Source organism: Piliocolobus tephrosceles, chromosome 6, assembly GCF_002776525.5.
Source record: "Piliocolobus tephrosceles isolate RC106 chromosome 6, ASM277652v3, whole genome shotgun sequence".
In the NCBI taxonomy this organism is placed as follows: Eukaryota; Metazoa; Chordata; class Mammalia; order Primates; family Cercopithecidae; genus Piliocolobus; species Piliocolobus tephrosceles.
Genome location: NC_045439.1, coordinates 16,053,253 through 16,070,724, shown reverse-complemented (window position 1 = coordinate 16,070,724; position 17,472 = coordinate 16,053,253). Strand labels below are relative to the sequence as shown.

The 17,472-nt window shown below is 45.2% G+C and overlaps 1 protein-coding gene and 1 long non-coding RNA gene across 2 annotated transcripts in view; both read left to right on the top strand.

Moving 5' to 3' along the window:
• The first annotated feature begins 240 nt into the window (after nucleotides 1-240).
• Nucleotides 241-4,936, top strand: LOC111538210. The gene is made up of 2 exons (XR_002730253.1): nucleotides 241-3,327; nucleotides 3,646-4,936. It is a non-coding gene; the product is annotated as an uncharacterized LOC111538210 (long non-coding RNA).
• Nucleotides 4,937-13,642: 8,706 nt separating this feature from the next.
• CALM1 (calmodulin 1) overlaps nucleotides 13,643-17,472 on the top strand; it is a 12,095-nt gene continuing 8,265 nt past the window's right edge. Inside the window, exons 1-2 of the mRNA XM_023205445.2 lie at nucleotides 13,643-13,914; nucleotides 16,742-16,772. Of these exons, the coding sequence (XP_023061213.1) occupies nucleotides 13,912-13,914; nucleotides 16,742-16,772 (34 nt within the window). The 5' untranslated portion in view covers nucleotides 13,643-13,911. The remainder of the gene's footprint in view (nucleotides 13,915-16,741; nucleotides 16,773-17,472) is intronic.

Here is a 17,472-nt window from a genome sequence, read left to right as displayed (position 1 = left end):
TGCAGGTGCAGCGCGACCAATCAGGCGGCGCGGCTCTTTTCGGCTAACCACTGCAGGGTCGCGCCGGCCTATCAGAGCGTCCTTGTCAAACAGAACGAGGAAAGACGCCTCAGCAGCGCCAACTAAGCAACCGGTTACAGAGCGCGTTCCGGTGCGTGTCTGACGACACCACCGTGTGCTCCTCCGCTGGGAGATATAGTGCCCTCGCCCGAGCCTCGCCCCGCCCGCGAGCGCTCCAAAGGCTTGGGCGTGAGGCTAGCTCCTCCCCTCCGTTTGACGGGCGGTGGTTCCCCCGAGACAGAAACTTGCCTGAAAAATAATACCAAATTCCCGTGCTGCGGCCCGTGGCCCTCCATGGGGCGACCTGAACTAGCGTCGCCTGCCCCCTTGCTCTTTGCCGTTCGTCCTTCGCGTTTTGTGAAACAGTTGGCGCCGCAGAAATGAGATAAACGCCCTGAGCTCGAAACCCGCACTCGAACTGTCACCGAGCCGACCCTTCCTGTTTTGGAGCCCAGGGCCAGGCCACCCGAGAAGCATCCTTGTGGGCACTTTGTTTCTAGAAGGGCCCGTTTCCATTTCCTTCCTAAGGTTTCCTTATCTCCTGCGGCGGGAAGGGCCCGCTGGGCTCGGGTTTTCAGCTGCGTCCGAGCTGCAGAGGGCTGCGGAGTGAACGCGGCCAGGAGCCCGCCTGGAAGCCCGCAGCCCCTGGGATCCGGGCAGAGGCCCGAGAGCCGCTGCTTGGCCCTCGCTGGCAGGGTAGACCGAGGGGAAGCTTCTGGCCTCCTCCCCCTTAAGACCCTTATTGCTTCTGTGGGGAAGGGCCTCTTAGGTAGAGGCGAAGGTCCGGGGAGATGACCTCTCCCATGGGCCGGCCACATCTGCTGCCATTGTCTGTGTCGTGCCAGAAGGTACCTCTCAGCCCGCAGTACAGTGAAAAATCTGACACCCAAGAAGGTCGATTGACACGCCTAACGTCACATAGCAATTTAGTAGCACAGCACAGAATAGAAGCTACCCAGGCTGGCTGTCTCCCAAGCCTGTGTTTCTCTACCACAGTAACACTGCATCTTCCAGAGCTGAGGCTGTAGTTATGAGATGGCTCAACTTTTGGGGGAACTGGAAGGCAGACCTGGGAATGAAGAGAATCGTTTTCTCTGAGCAGAATTTTCAGTCAGTGACCTACAGAAAAAGTAGAGAAGAAACATTACTTGGTTATTGTCACTGTTCCAAGAAGCTAGCTAAGGAAATTAAATCGTGTGGATTTCTTAAAACTGCAGTTTCGTGTAACCTCCAAACATCCATCTGTGACTTTGGCACAAGGTGGCTTGGATGTCTGATCTTTGTGAAGCAACTATGTTCACATCCTGTTTCTAAGACTGTGTTACTAATGGTTTTTCCTGAGGTTTTACAACCAGTGGTGGTGTCTGCGCTGTAGTCAGGTGAAGGTTCTTTGATCTAAGGCTATACTTGTCAGTTGCTGTTTATTGCTTCTTAAACTTTTACTCAAAGTCTTCTTCAAAAAGGAGAAAAGCTGTGGTTTTCTTTCTGTAGGCGGTTAGTAGTCATCCCCAAAGATGTTTGCCAAGTGAGCAAATATATTGGGACTTCCAAATGAGCATTTCACTGTAAAAATACCTGCCCCCAAAACAATACGTCATGTTTCTTTTGCAATTTATATGGTATAGGAAACATGTACTGTGACTTCTTTGTAGCAAACCAGATCCTGATGTGAAAAAAGAGATCTAACTGTGCCAATAACAAATTGAGAATTCTTGAGTAAGTTCCTTTCCTGTGTTCTTGGGACCTCAGGTTTTCTTTCTTTTCTTTTCTTTTCTTTTCTTTTGAGACAGAGGCTTGCTCTGTCGGCAGGCTGGACTGAAGTGGCATGATCTCGGCTCACTGCAACCTCCGCTTCCCGGGTTCAAGCGATTCTCCTGCCTCAGCCTCCCGAGTAGGTGGGACTACAGGCATGTTTCACCACCTTGGTCAGGCTGGTCTTGAACTCCCGACCTCAGGTGATCCGCCCGCCTCAGCCTCCCAAAGTGTTGGGATTACAGGCATGAGCCACCGTGTCCGACTGGGACCTCAGTTTTCTAGTATGTAGAATTTGAGGACTGGATTAGAGAATTTCCAGATTCCCTTCCAGCTCTAGTATTTGATTCCCCTGTGGAGAAATTGGACCATAACTTCATTATGTCATTATACTTAGGCTTATCTGTTTTTGTGTATAATGCTTGACATTGTACAAGTTGCTTATATGTTTATTTTTATATTCAATCTTCTTCCCAATATTTATAATACTTCCAGAGGAAGAGTCCCAGTTTTACAAAGAAGTTAGGCTTACCAGGAAGCCTGAACTACATTTATCTAAATGTGAATTGGTGTGCCACAAAATATTCCTTGAGGCTTATTACTTCAATCCTAGTACATGTAAAACTTGCTTTTTAGCAGTCAGCAAATGAGCTCACTAAATTGTGAACTCCTTAAGGACAAGCCTGTTCGATTCATCATCATATTGTCTGTGGCTAGTGAATTTCCTTTACATTTCTAGATAAAGATTTACTGAAGGAATGAATGAACAGTAATTAGGACAATAGTAGGAGAATCTGGATTTGAAAGGGCCTTTGAGTCCCAAGAAAGTCAATCAAAGGCCGGATGCAGTGGCTTACACCAGTAATCCCAGCACTTCGGGAGGCTGAGGTGGGCAGATCACTTGAGCCCAGGAGTTCAAGACCAGCTTGGGCAAAATAGGGAGACCGTCTTTACAAAAAATAACAAAAATTAGCCAGGCGTGGTGGTGCACGCCTGTGGTCCCAGCTAATTGGGAGCCTAAGGTGGGAGGATCACCAAAGGCCAGGAGTTTGAGGCTGCAGTGAGCTATGATCGCGCTGCTGGACTCCAGCCTGGGTGACAGAGTAGGACCCTGTCTCAAAAAAAATCAGTATTTATGGAGTATCTACAACGTAGAAGGTTCAGTTTCTTTTTTCAACACAATTTTTTTCCCCTCTGTTTGAGTTGTCTCCATTTTTTTATTTTTAAATTAAAGAACTATCATTGTGGAACATTAATGATCTTAAATATCAGGGCTTATCTCCAAGCTCTCCTTTGTATGTATTCTATTACATTCTTTGAAGAATACAAAGATTTAGAAGAAAATGATTTTTAAAAAACCTATCTGACTCACTCAAACAAAATTGCTCACTTTCCCGGTCTATTGTTGCTTTTCTGGACAAAGAGATGATGTCTTCTACCCGGCCTTGGATTTTTTTCTTTTTTGTCCTTCCTTTTTTTTTGGTGGGGGCAGTTTTTGGAAATAAATGTCACAATGTATCAGTCAATTTTTTTTTTTTTTTTTTTTTGAGACAGAGTCTCGCTCTGTCGCCCAGGCTGGAGTGCAGTGGCCGGATCTCAGCTCACTGCAAGCTCTGCCTCCCGGGTTTATGCCATTCTCCTGCCTCAGCCTCCCGAGTAGCTGGGACTACAGGTGCCCGCCACCTCGCCCGGCTAGTTTTTTTTGTATTTTTTAGTAGAGACGGGGTTTCACCGTGTTAGCCAGGATGGTTTCGATCTCCTGACCTCGTGATCCGCCCATCTCGGCCTCCCAAAGTGCTGGGATTACAGGCTTGAGCCACCGCGCCCGGCCAGGATCAGTCAATTTGAGTAGGCATGGTCTAGTCTGTCCTAAGTATTTTAAATGAGTACCATTTGACAAAGTCAGAATTCTATAATGATTTTTAACATTTTTTTTTTTTTTTTGAGACAGTCTCATTCTGTCACCCAGGCTGGAGTGCAGTGGCGTGATCTTGGCTCACTGCAATCTCTGTCTCCTGGGTCAAGTGATTCTTGTGCCTCAGCCTCCGGAGTAGCTGGGACTATAGGCGTCTGCCACCACACCTGGCTAATCTTTGTATTTTTTGTAGAGATGGAGTTTCACCACGTTGGCCAGGCTGGTCTCAACTCCTAGCCTCAAGTGATCCACCCGTCGTGGTCTCCCAAAGTGCTGTGATTACAGGTGTGAGCTGCCATGCCGGGCCAATTTTTAACATTTCTAAAAAGTTGTAACTCTTGAGACAAGTCCACTGTGACCTCAGATGTATATACATCCACATCTCTAAGAGTCTCCTGGTTACTAGGGAATTCCGCACAAGTTCCTCACAAAATTCACAAGCAAGAATATTTAGAACATGAAATTCTAAATCCGGGAGGAACCAGAGAAAGTCCATCTGGTCTAACTTTTACATTTTCCAGATAAGAAAACTAAGTGCCGAGAAGGGACTAGTTAGGGGAAGAGCAGGCTTTTAGACTGCTCTTTCCTTTGACCTTTGAAAACATTTTAATCAAAGAACAATCATAATAAGGGGAGTAGAGGAATGTTATCATTCACAGGGCTTCCAAGTGACTGTGGAAAATCTTGGGAGACTGCTTTGGACTTTGTTATCCATTTAGGGATTGGCTGTTCTGAATTGTTCTCTGTGCTAGGCCTTATCTAAACCACTTGCCTTAAATCGTTGACCTTCACTTAAATTGCTGACACTTTCGCCTTGTGAAACTTTATCATGATTTCTTCTGTCTTCTTTAGGCTAGCAGCATTTCCCTTTCTTATTCCCGGAAGAGCTCAGAGAAGTTTATTTTTTGAGATGAGTGATGCATAAAAAGGAATGTGGCTACACAATTCTAATTATTTCATAAAGTTCTGAGGTATTTTTAGGGTACTGCAAAGTGCTAATAAAAAAAAATCATGTTCATGGATATACAGACTGGAATAATGGGCTTTGGAGACTCCAAAAAGTGGGAGGGCAGTAAGGGATGAGAAATTACCTATTGGGTACATTGTACATTGTTCAGGTGACAGTCACACTAAAAGCCCAGACTGTGCAATATATACATGTAACAAAAATGTACCCTTTAATCTATTTTTAAAAATCCTTTCTAGCCCTAGTTTGCTAAGGGTTTTTTTTTTTTTTCATGAAGAACATTTATAATTAACTCTTTGTTCTGCATAAAAAAATAATAATGTTTGTGTCTTTATTTCTCATTATGCGATTTTTAGGCTGCTTTCTAAAATTTTGATTTGTTTTCTTCAGGAGGGTAAAACAGTATGATTGGACTTGTTTAGAGCATGGTGCTCTTTCACAGAAACAGAAACTTGTTCCAAGGCTTCAGCGGCATCCTAACCCCCTAACCTAGCTGGCCGTCTAGCAAATATTCACAGCAAAACAAGTTTCGAAAGTCAGAATGGCTCGGTGGGAGCCTATGCCATACGGAACACAGTTTGAAATGTGTGCTCAAACCACGAAGTATTCCCAACTGCAAAGGTTCCCACAGGTCTCAACTGAATCTGTATAAAAAAGTAAAAAATAAAAATAAAGTTCCTATGGGTACAAAGCACAGAATACCTTTTCTCTCCCCTTCTTGAGGATTTGAAAATCAGAAATGCCTCTAGTAGAATCTCCGTGTCAGTAGACCATTTAAAATATGGCTCATATGTTTTGCTGCTATTCAGTTTTAAGGTCATTTCCTAAGTTTCAAACTTTGTGGGAAACAGGTGCAACTGTGAACCTTTGTGTGGCAGGGAAGAGCTAGAGCAGTGAAACATGAAACTGTAAATCAGTTCTCTGAGTCACAAATCTCTTGGGCTGCTCTGGAAGACATTGATGACTCAGCAGCATTGCATAGGACTGGTGGAGGGTGAGGCGGCTGAGGGCTCGGTGCCCTGGGCACCAACCTGTTGGGGGTGCCGCCAAATGATGGGAGCCCGAGTTGGATCTTCCCACTGCTGAGCCCTTCCACAGACCAACTCAGACCCCCTGACCTGGGTTCTGAATGGATTTCTGACCTACCCATTGCCATTTAGCACACTGATACTTTAAATATTATAAGCAACCACATCTTATATTTCCCTAGGGTTTGTTTATTACACTAATGTTACAGATGAGATAGCTGAGTCTGTGTGGCTAAGTGGCCAACGAAGCAGCCATTTAGCCTAGCAAATGAGATGCAGCAATATGGTCCTCTTCTTGGGAAAAAACTACTTGCTTTGTCAAAACAGTGAAAATAACAAAGCCTTGAGTAACCTTTCATCAAAATAAGACATTTTCTGTCTATCCTTTTGGTTTATGAGAATGAGAACGAGAAGGAAGGTGACAGTGATACTCAGTTGTACAACTTGGAAACACTCCTGAAGGTACATCTTTTCAGTGGCCAAATGATTCAGTCATCCCGTTGTGATGTCTGGAGTTGGTTTATTAGCCAATGACTCAGAGCCTCGACTTAGAATGAATAAAACTCAATAAGCATCTTCACTAGATTTAGATGGAGGTGGTTTTTCTGTTCAAAGACTACTCCCCTTTGACCATATTTTCTCCATTATAGGAAGCAGAGGATGGATCCAGTTACGTGAAAGTCTGAAGAAAATTGCCAAAGGATGGGTCAGCCAGGGTATACGCTTGCTCGTGACTATAGAAGGATACAGGTTGGGATCAAAGCAGGGGTAGTTCAGGATGTTCCTGAGGAGGTGTGGCCTCCCACCTTACTTTCAGAATTAGAGCAAAGGACTTTCTTTTCCTTTTGTATTTTGAGAAATTCACTTTTAAGGTCCTCTTCAGTCCTGAGAGTAAATCGAGCTTAACACTAATCAATTAAATAGTTGACTGGTGTTTAATGAGTCAAAGGCTATGCTGAGTTCAAAAAGTATATCTTGGCTTCTACTACTATCTGGTTGATGTTAGATATATGAAACGATAATATCAGGTAGAAAAGGACAAGAGGGGTAGGAGTTCAGCAGAGAGGACGTTCATTTGGAGTTGTGATAATCAGGAAAGTTTGAAACATGTTGCATTTAAACTGGGCATAAAGGACCCGTAGGATTTAGATAGGTGGTGAGGATATGGACAGGTGTTTGGACACTGAGAATGGCATGGAAAAGGCAATGAGTTGAGAGGGGACAATGTATGTTCAGGGGACAGAGAATACAGTGGTTTGTCTGAAGCAGAGAATGTGTAGAATAACAAAGGATGGTAATGCTGAAAAAGTAGATTGGCAAACTGTTGAAAGGCATTGGGAGCCATTGAGGGTTTTTGAGCAAAGGAGTGACATGATGAAACTGCTGGCAGCTGTGCCTTGGATGGATCAGAAGGGGACAAGCTTATTGGGATAAACAAAGATCACGGATGTGCTATTAGAAATTTTGGGATCCTCAACATTCCTGGTCCAGGCAAACACAGATGTTTCTTTTTTTAAAATACCTAGAATGGAGCTATCTGATAGAACTTACTGGAATGATGGAAATGTTCCATGCTGCCCAATATGGTAACCACTAGCCATATGGGCCTATTGAACTCTTGAAATGTGGCTATAAACTGAGGAACTCAATTTTAAGTTTTAATTAAGTTTGATTTAAATAGCCACATGTGATTAGTGACTACTGGATTGGGCAGCACAGCTCTAGAAGGAAGGACAGAGGCTATTTATTGACTGAAAACCACACAGTTGCCAAATTAGATCTTAACTGTTGGAATTGGTGGGGCCAATTCTTTGATAAAACCCACAATCAGCATCAATTTACCTGATTTATTATTATGGTCTGGTTTTCTTTGTGTCAAGACCTCAGCGAAAGTACCCATTTGTGCCAATCACTGGCTCTGCTCTACAGGCAAACTGAGTCACCCCAAAACCTGCCATTTCAGCTTGTTGCTGTGGCCACATACCCTCAACTGAATAGCTGTTAAATTATTTGTAAGCTGTTAAATGTCTGTTGTTGCATGGAGAAATCTTAGACCTGTTCTATGGTTTGGCCTGCATCCTAGCACATATGTTGAAATATGAAGTTGCTGGTTATCATTTGGATGCTAATTGAAGTTATTATTACCCTTGCTTTTGGAGTGATGAGGAAAATGGTAGTTTAAAAATTTCCAGGCCTGGCTAGACACAATGGCTCATGCCTGTAATCCTAGCAATTTGGGAGGCCGAGGTGGGTGGATTGCTTGAGCCCAGGAGTTAGAGACCAGCCTGGGCAACATAGCAAGACCCCAACTCTAAAAATAGTAATAATAATAATTAATTAATTAATTAAATTTAAAAAAAGAATCTCTAGGCCGGGCATGGTGGCTCATTCCTATAATCCCAGCACTTTGGGAGTCCAAAGCACTTTGAGCCCAGGGGTTTGAGGTTACAGTGAGCTATGATCATGCCATTGTACTCCAGCCTGGGGGATAGAGCGAGATCCTATCTTAGAAGACAAAAAAAGAAAGAAAAAACCCATCTTGAAGTTAGTGTAAACAACTAAAGAACAAAACTATGATCTTATCCCATGGGGCATTTTACTATCTGAATTCACACATAGTACTTGGTCCCTAAGTCTGTGTAACCATTGGTTGCCTTTGACTTAAGGGCTCAGTTGGTTAAAGCCCGAAGCTAAGGCTCAAGTCATGGGTCCAGTCTCACTAATGGCCAGTTATTTTGCTCTGTTCTCATTCTCTATCCCTGACACCACTTTCTGTGTTGCATATTTATGACCTTGGTCACGAGGGTGGCTTGACCAGAGAGGGCACAGAGGAAGGCAAATCCATCACCACAGCTACTAGCAAAACAAGCACAAGCCCTGTGAATGGAGGAAAATATGTGTTTTCTCCTATACAAAGCAAAGTGTTTAAAAAACAAAAAACAAGAATGAGGCACTCAAAGCTGGTGAATGGTGCTGTTTGGAAATATTGCACTTCAGACCACTGAGTATACTGGTGACCATCACAAGCTGGAACATACAATGGGACAGTTAGTCTGGCTATGAGTCATTTAAAATCATGGGACACTAAACAGATGCCCTATATGCTAAGATGGATAATATTTTTCTCATGGTAAGTTGTCATGGCCAAACACTTGCTTATTACGTTCTGATGGTAACATAGTTTCAAATTTAAAGGTAATGTAAGAATATTCCCTCTGCTCATTACCTGTGTGAGTCATTCATAAACATTATAAGAACAAAAAAGATAATCACAAAATTTTAAATGGAAAAATAATGGAGTATTTTATTTATTGACAGAGATAATAAAACTTTTTATGATAATCCTGAATAGAATTTAATGAAATGTAAATCCAGATGCAAACAGCAAGAATCTGTTCTGGCAATTGGAGATGATTAGTGAAGTGGAGAATCCTGAATGGTGGATATTCATCTAAGTACTATTGGACCATGGGGTGGAGAAGGAGGGAGTCGAGGATGGTGAAGAGGTATTATTTACTATCAAACCAACCAACCAACCAACCGTATCTGTCTCTACCTCTCTCTCACACACACAACTGGATGTCTGACAGTGAGCAAGGCTCTTGACCTCTCTAGACCTCAGAGGCAAAATGAGAACTGTCCTCCAGCTAGAAAGCATCACAAAGTAAATATTTTGCTTTAGGTTTTCTTCCCCAAACACTCCATAATCCTTATGTAGGAAATAGAGCCATTACTATATTCCTATGATCTTATGTTAAATCCTTGGGTAAGAAGTATCTTTTATAAACCAAATTTTCATCTTAATCTTTGCCACTTCTTCCTCCTACCCCAAATTAAAATAAAAATAAATTCTATTAAGTTGCAGGAGATAGTTATAGTGTAATGCTTAAGTGCTTGGGCTTTCAGCTAGATTTTTGGGTTCCACTTAAATTAGGCAAATCACTGACTTGTTCAGTGCCTCAGTTCCTTTGTAAGAATAATAATGATACCTGCTTCACAGGATGGGTAGGAGGATGAAATAATACACTTAGCACAGGGCCTGACCATAGTCAATGCTGAGTAATTGTTATTTTTTATTTTTATTTTTTGAGACCGAGTCTTGTACTGTTGCCCTGGCTGGAGTGCAGTGGTGTGATCTCCACTGACTGCAACCTCTTCCTCCCGGGTTCAAGCCCCCTTAGTCTCCCGAGTAGCTGGGATTACAGGCGCCTGCCACCGCGCATGACTTACTTTTTATATTTTTAGTAGAGACGGGGTTTCACTATGTTGACCAGGCTGGTCTTGAACTCCTGACCTCATTATCCGCGCGCCTCAGCCTCTCAAGGTGCTGGCATTACAGGTGTGAGCCACCGCGCTGGGTGAGTAATTATTATTTTTAAACTATTTCCATTTCTCCATTTCCATTCTCCATGTCTCCATCTTCAATAGATGTATATGTGTGTATACATATATATGACAGAGGTTATATATGTATATGTTATACTCATATAACCTCAGACACAGGGTTTCACAGCTAGAAGGAATTTCTAGATCAAGTACAAAACTCTTGTTACATCTGTGTCCTTTCTGTCAGATTCAGAGGGTTACAGTGATTTGGTTAGTGACAGAAATGATACTTAAACATGAGATTCCTGGCTTGGGGCTGCATCGTTTTTACTTTTCTTTCATTTACTTTTATCTTATTTAAATAATTTCCTATAGAACAATTTCCTTTAAATATGAAATGTTCCATAGGTTTTTGGTTCTCAGTAAATTATGATATTACAATAATGTGGTTTATTTTCCTGATTGCTGATCTCTTCATAAATAAGGACGTGAATTCACTTCAAGCAGTCTATTTGATAATGAAAACCCAGTGACTTCTAAGCAGGCAGTCAGAAGAGTCTGCTTTATGAAACAGACAAACACCTAACATTGGACCTTTAAAATGTTCAGATATCAACACCACGAATATATTATCTGATATTAGAGTCCCCGAGCAAGGGCTCAAGCTCTATTTTATGCCCCATCCCTGACTCACAGTAAGATCTTGGGCAAGTCACTTGACCTTCTTATATTTCAGAGTGTCAAGCTGTGAAAAGCATATCCATAAAACTACGCAAGCATGACCTCATTACAAACCCGATGGACTTGAAAACGAAGATGTGCTTTGATACATTAAAGAATTACCGAAAGAGAACTCTAGTTTGTAAAATATGAAGAATGAGGAAAATAAATTTTACTATAGTAAGTAAAAGGATTCTGAAATGTACAGTTTTTAGCAAGTAAAGTCATAAAAAAGTTTCAAAATGTTGTATTTGGGTGAAATAAGGTTAATTAATGACAGAGGAAAAATATTATTCTAGAGAATGCTTCGCTTTTGAAACCACAGATTGTACCAACTTAACCAAAATAATTACAAGGAATGAAAGACTATCAGAAATGAGTAGATCTTTAATAATTAAACACATTTCTAGGCCATTATTTTCCCCTACTTATACAATGCATACCATGTTTTAAGATGTATTTCACTGGCCAGGCGCGGTGGCTCACACCTATAATTTGGGAGGCCAAGCACGTGGATCACTTGAAGTCGGGAGTTTGAGACCAGCCTGGCCAATATGGTGAAACCCCGTCTCTACTAAAATTACAAAAATTAGCCAGGTGTGGTGGCAGGCGCCTTTACCTGTAATCCCAGCTACTCAGGAGGCTGAGGCAGGCGAATCGCTTGAATCCGCGAGGGGAATGTTGCAGTGAGCCGAGACTGAGCCAAAGCACTCCAGCCTGGGCAACAGAGTGAGGCTCTGTCTCAAAAAAACAGAAAAATGTATTTCACTCACTACTATATGAAAAGCCTCAGAGAAAGAATACCAATACCCTTAGGAAAGAAGCAGTTATTATTATTATTATTAAATGGAATCTCGCTCTGTCGCCAGGGTGGAGTGCAATGGCGCCATCTTGAATCACTGCCATCTCCGACGCCCTAGTTCAAGGGATTCTCCTGCCTCAGCCTACTGAAAGTAGCTGAGATTACAGGCACACGCCACCACGCCCGGCTAATTTTTGTATTTTTAGCAGAGTCGGGGTTTCACTATGTTGGCCAGGATGGTCTCGATCTCCTGACCTCCTTATCCGCCTCCCAAAGTGCTGGGATTACAGTCGTAAGCCACTGCGCCCAGCCAAGAAGCAGTTTTAATAATGAGTTTGGCCATTTAGGCTTGTAACTAACTGGATTATTGAATATTCTTTAAAATTACTTTGTATTAGTCCCTTTTCTTCTATTTCCTTATTTCCAACTCTCCCATTAGTATGTACGCTTTATTCCTACTGAAGTTTCCCCCTATGAGCCCAGGAGTATTATTATTATTTTTGCAGCGATTGGGTTTAGGTTTGTGAAGTGAATAGTGTCTTTCTAATCTGGAGAGGGAAGGCAGCACCATCCCCTGGCTTGCTGCTGCAGCCTCTCTTTAAACAGCAGGTTCACTCTTTCTGCAGCATTCCAGAAGGAACACCAGTAGGAACAGCTCCACACATGCTGACATCTTGTCTGAGGTTATCCCAAGAAGTCCTGTGGCATTTGCAATGTGCCTGTATATTTTCCCTTTAAAAAAAAAAAAAAAATCTTCCTGCAGACTTTGTTGAAACCACAAACAAACATAACCAAGCAAAGCCCTTTCTAGCAGAGCATATTAATCATACACTGCTATATTCTGTGAAACAGTAAGCAAATGATAACCTCCAACTGTTGCCCGGGCCCTGTAAACAAAAGATCAAATTCTGTGTTCTGCCTTGGCAAGAAAAGAAACTGCAGCATTTTGTCAAGATTTTTACAAGTCCTGGGCTTCACATTACTGGCTGAAATTGTTCTTTCTCTACTTTACAGAAAAATGGAAAACACTAGTAAACTTAAAGATTTAAATGTTATTTTAAAAGGAATATAACAAAAAATGGAAAACACTAGTACATTTAAAGATTTAAATAGTATTTTAAAAGGAATGTAATCAAAACTGTAGTTTAAAATACAATCAGGCTCCATAATAGAGGCTGTGTGTTCCACCTGTAATGCAGGGGATTTGAAGCATCTATTTTTTCCCTGGTTTCTATGGATTTATGAATAAAGACTCTGACCCCTCTCAGGATTAGGAAAATTACGAAAAATTTAAAGCCTAGGTTTTAAGGTCTGTAGAAGCTGCACAGGTACACTAATTTTAGTAAGACGGGCGCCAGAATGAATAGTATTCTCCACAGGAAAAAGAGAACAAAATAGTAGGGGAGAAATATTCAGGCATCCTAAAAAATATTCAGTGGAAACGTGAAAACATTAAAGACTGATTAAACATCGCAGCATGACACAGATTTAGCAATCGAGCATATATAATTTGGCTCGGATATTGCTCCAAAATCCGAAGAGCAAACACAGGACCAATTTCTTCCAGGACAACGACCTCGTCCTCTGCAGACCCCTCTCCTCGGCAGCTGAAGGAGTGTGGCCAATCTGCCTCCACCTCCCCGCGGACTCCCCCAGTCTCAGGACCTTCCACAGCACCCCACACTGGAAGTGGCCGCTGCAGACCCAAGGACATGGGGCACGCGGGAGCCGGCAGCCCCAGTGGAGCGGTTGGAGACGTTGAGGTGGGAGGGTCACCCAGGTGGGGTGAAGCTGGGGTGGGTAGCGGGGCGAACGGCTTTCGAAGCTCTGGGCCACCCCCAGGTTGGACTAAGCAGGCGCTCAGGCCTTCGCCCCCGCCCAGGATGGGCGTCTCCTGAGGACTCCCCGCCACACCTGACCCGACACCGCACGCCCAGCCTAGAACGCTTCCAAACCCCGATCCAGTGCAGGGCCGCCGCGACTGGCGCGCAGGGGGCGGCGGGAGGCCTAGCGAACCAGGGGGCGGGACCAGGCGGGCAAGGCCCGGCTGCCGCAGCGCCACTCTGCGCGAGGCGTCTCCGCCGCGGCGGAGGGATACGGCGCGCCATATATATACCGCGGGGCGCAGGCTTACGCTCCGGCAGTGGTGCTGGGAGTCTCGTGGACGCTTTGCCGTTACTTGTAGTCAGGCGGCGGCGCAAGCAGCGGCGGCGGCGGCACAGCGCACAGCGCGCCTTAGCAGCAGCAGCAGCGGCATCATCGGAGGCACCCCCGCCATCACAGCCCCCGCGTTGGTGCAGCCACCCTCGCTCCCTCTGCTCTTCCTCCCTTCGCTCGCACCATGGTAGGTCGGGAGTGGCAAATGCCGGCGTAGCGGCTGCCCGAGATTTCTTCCCAGATTTCTAGTTGTTTTGTTTTTTGTTTGTTTTTGATTCGTGGAGGTTTTTCTTTTCTGAGTGTTACGCAGTAGCTGCACTTAAAGGAGGATGCATTTTGGATTTGCATCTCGGCGACCTCTGCCAGGGAGCTTCATTTATTGGTTCCCCTTGGAGCTGGACTTGGCCGTAGGCCGTCCACGGGCAGGGGCTCCGGCCGCAACTGCAGCGGGGCTTTCTGCATCTAGCCTCCCCGCCCCCCGCCCAGCCCCGCACCCACTGCATCCACTAGCGCCGCACCCGGGCTGCCTGCAGCGCAGCATTTCGGCCTGGGAGCCGGGCGGGGCCGGGCACTAGACCCCCCCCCCCGCCCGCCCTCCCCACCCCGCTTCTCTGCCGGCGTGAAGGTGGCAGGTCGGGCGGGCAGTGGAGAATGAATGGGCTGGAGCGGGCCGGTGGCGCACATTGTTCCGGCCGGGTGTTAAGGGGCGCAGTGAGCCCCCGCCACCTCCCCACTTTGGCCGGTCCTGCTGGGCACCCTCCCTCGTTCGCTCTCCCCTCCTTCTTCCCGGGGGGCGCGGCGCAGGCGTGGGCTGGGAAGGAAGGAGCCGGGGAAGGGTGGGGTTGGGGCAGGAAGGCGAGGGGTTGGGGGCGGAGAGGGCGGAAGCGGCGGCCCGGCCGCCCTGCGCCCGGGCGGGGCCCTGCGGTGTAACCATGGCTTGTTCCTGCCGCTTTCGCACCCCTACGGCCCCCCACCCAGTGCAGCAGTGCGGGCGGGCGTGAGCCTTGGTGCACCAGGAGGCCCTTCCCGCGGGAGGCGCTCGGCTTGCGCTAATTGGGGCGGGGGGGCGGGGGAGGAGGGAGCTGGCGCGCGGCTTGGTTTCCATTAGAGACGCAAAGTTTTTGCTCCGGGAGGAGGCGGCGGCGCGGCGGGCTGGTTGCCTACGGGAGCAGAAGCGGGTGGGAGGTGCGGGGTCGGCCTTGGCCAGGGCCCTGGAGCGCGGGGGCCGGGGGTGGTGACCCTCCTGGCCGAGGAGGGGTGGCGTCCCGACGCCCGCTCAGGGGCCGGCTTGTTCCCCGCCTGCTCCCGGGAACGCGTCCTGCCTGGCCCCTCGCTCCGCGTTCCTCCTGCCCTGCGCCACTTCCATTCCGCAGAGAGATGCCCGCCACGTTTCTGCTTTCTCTGCAGCCTCTAGATTGCCAGATGCGACTGTGCGCCTTGCTGGGTGTGTTTTCCACAGCCCCTTCCTCCCTCGGCGGGCAGGGCTGACATCACCGACTGCGTTTCTGGTTTGGCGGGTGGGGAGATGGTTCCCTGCAGGGTTCTGGTACACCTTTGCCCCCAAGGCCAGCGCCCTTTGAGGGAGGAAGATTTCGTTTTCGAGAAAGTTGGATGCCCCTGGTAACCCCTCTAACGAGAGTTTTGTAGCGAGGTGGGACTGTTCTCCCCATAAGGTGACAGTTTCTCTTGCGAGGTGTGGCGGCGCTTCCTGTTGTACAAGACAGATGTTGCCCTGGCGTTACGTAAATCATCGTGTCTCCTTCATTTAATTTTAAGAAAGCCAATTTTTAGTGATTGGGGTAGAAAGAAAAATCCATTTATAATCTGTAAAAACAAGTTTTCACTCAGTATCAATATATTGGACCACCATTCTTGCTGTTAAAGTTTTCACTTAAGAGAATAAACTTCATCAGCTTTCTATTAGGACTTATTTTGTAATTGGCTTCTTAGGCATCCTTTAAAGGAGAAATACACATTAGCTCTCCTTGAGGTCTCGAATTCCCTCGGCTGGAGGCACGGGTTCAGTGTGGTGGAGACCAAATAATGCAACTGAGAATTACCTTCGTGGCCACGACTGCCTCGATTGAAGTGTGTTTATTAAGAACAGTTCTTATGTCATTCTTAAGGAAGGTAGGGTTAATACTCTCCAGCAAATTTAGTAGACCCTCTTTGCCAGAAAAGAGAAGAGTATATATAGTCTGATAATTATTGTGTAGTTTTCTGTGTACTTAATTTTTGTAGTTTTGTAACACTTCATTTATAAGATGGTACCATTTTTCCCTGGCTTCTGAATAATAGGATAATTTGACCCAGGGCATTAACCATTGTAAATGGTAGGCTTTTAACAAATAACTGCCTAATTTAAAGGATTGGAAAGCATTTGTTACATGGAAATGAAGTTGGTGGGGTACCCAGTTGCTGTATCTTTATTTTTTCCACTTAATTATTTCTCATAAAATGGATGTAAAAGCCTGTTAATCCAACCCAATGCCATTATGTAACAACAGTTTGGAGATTTTGAGGGCCTGGAGCAGTGCGCAAGGTGCGCTGAAAGCCTGCCCTGATCCTGGCTGTGGTGGCGGTGGCAGTGGCAGTGGGCTGGGTCCCTTGTTGAGTGGAACGGGGGACTGCGGTGTCCATGGTGCAGTAGGTGGCGCGCTTCTTAGAGCCTGCTGCCACTGCAGCTGGTGCCATGGGGCCTTCTGCCACTAGAGGTGCCATTTTTCACATGATGAACTTAGCCTAGTTAGATCGCAGAGCAAGCTGTAAGCCATGGGCCCAGAAAACTTGAAGTGAGCAGAGGTTGTCACTTCCTTGTAATCGTTTGTTAAAATAGCATAAAGTTTCTTTTATTCTAATTACTTTCATTAAATGACAGTGCTACAGGTTTCAAAAGATTTTTTGAAAATCGATTTTTGAAAGATCACAATATTAAAAGTATAATTGGAAAACCTGTGTTGAAATCAACCAAACATGTTGTGGACTGAATGATAACCTTTTCTTTCTTCATGTAGGCTGATCAGCTGACCGAGGAACAGATTGCTGGTAAGTTGACAACTCCAAGGAGTCCCCAGAAGGCCAGAACTAGGCATTGACTCAGTTTTGGTGACTCCTCTGTTCCTCCCCGCTACAGTCTGGGCAGTTTTCTAAGAATTTATTTAAATAAGAACAGTAAGCAGAAACATTTAGGTCAGGTGTTATTCTTGCCAGTACTTTATAGATGAGGTGAAAGGAAGTAAAATCAGGATGCCTACTTGTTAAACTCTGGAGAATTTGACCATGTTTCACAGTGTGCAAAGTTTGCCTATGATTAAATTGTACTGAGCCTGCTACTCAACAATTTAGTTTACAGTTCTTATGCCATGGGTCTTTTCAGTAATCTGCCCTGAAAGCTTGTGCTTGCTATCCTAAAATAAATGGAAATGGGTGAAAATGAGTGTTAGGACCACTGTAATAATTGGGAAGAAAGTTACATTAGTTAAACTCTGTTGCCTAGGCTGGACTCTTAACTCCTGGACTCAAGCAGTCCTCCTGCCTCAGCCTCCCGAGTAGCTGGGATTACAGGCATGTACCACCATGCCTGGCAGATTTTAGCTTTTTAAAGTCCTGGAGGACTCGTTTTGAGACTGTTTCTCTTTAGGAAACCAGGAATGCTTCTGAAATATCCTAAAAGTCATGTGGAGAGAAACAGACTGTTAACCTGGGAATGTACATTTCTTTTTTTTTTTTTTTTTTTTTTTTTTTT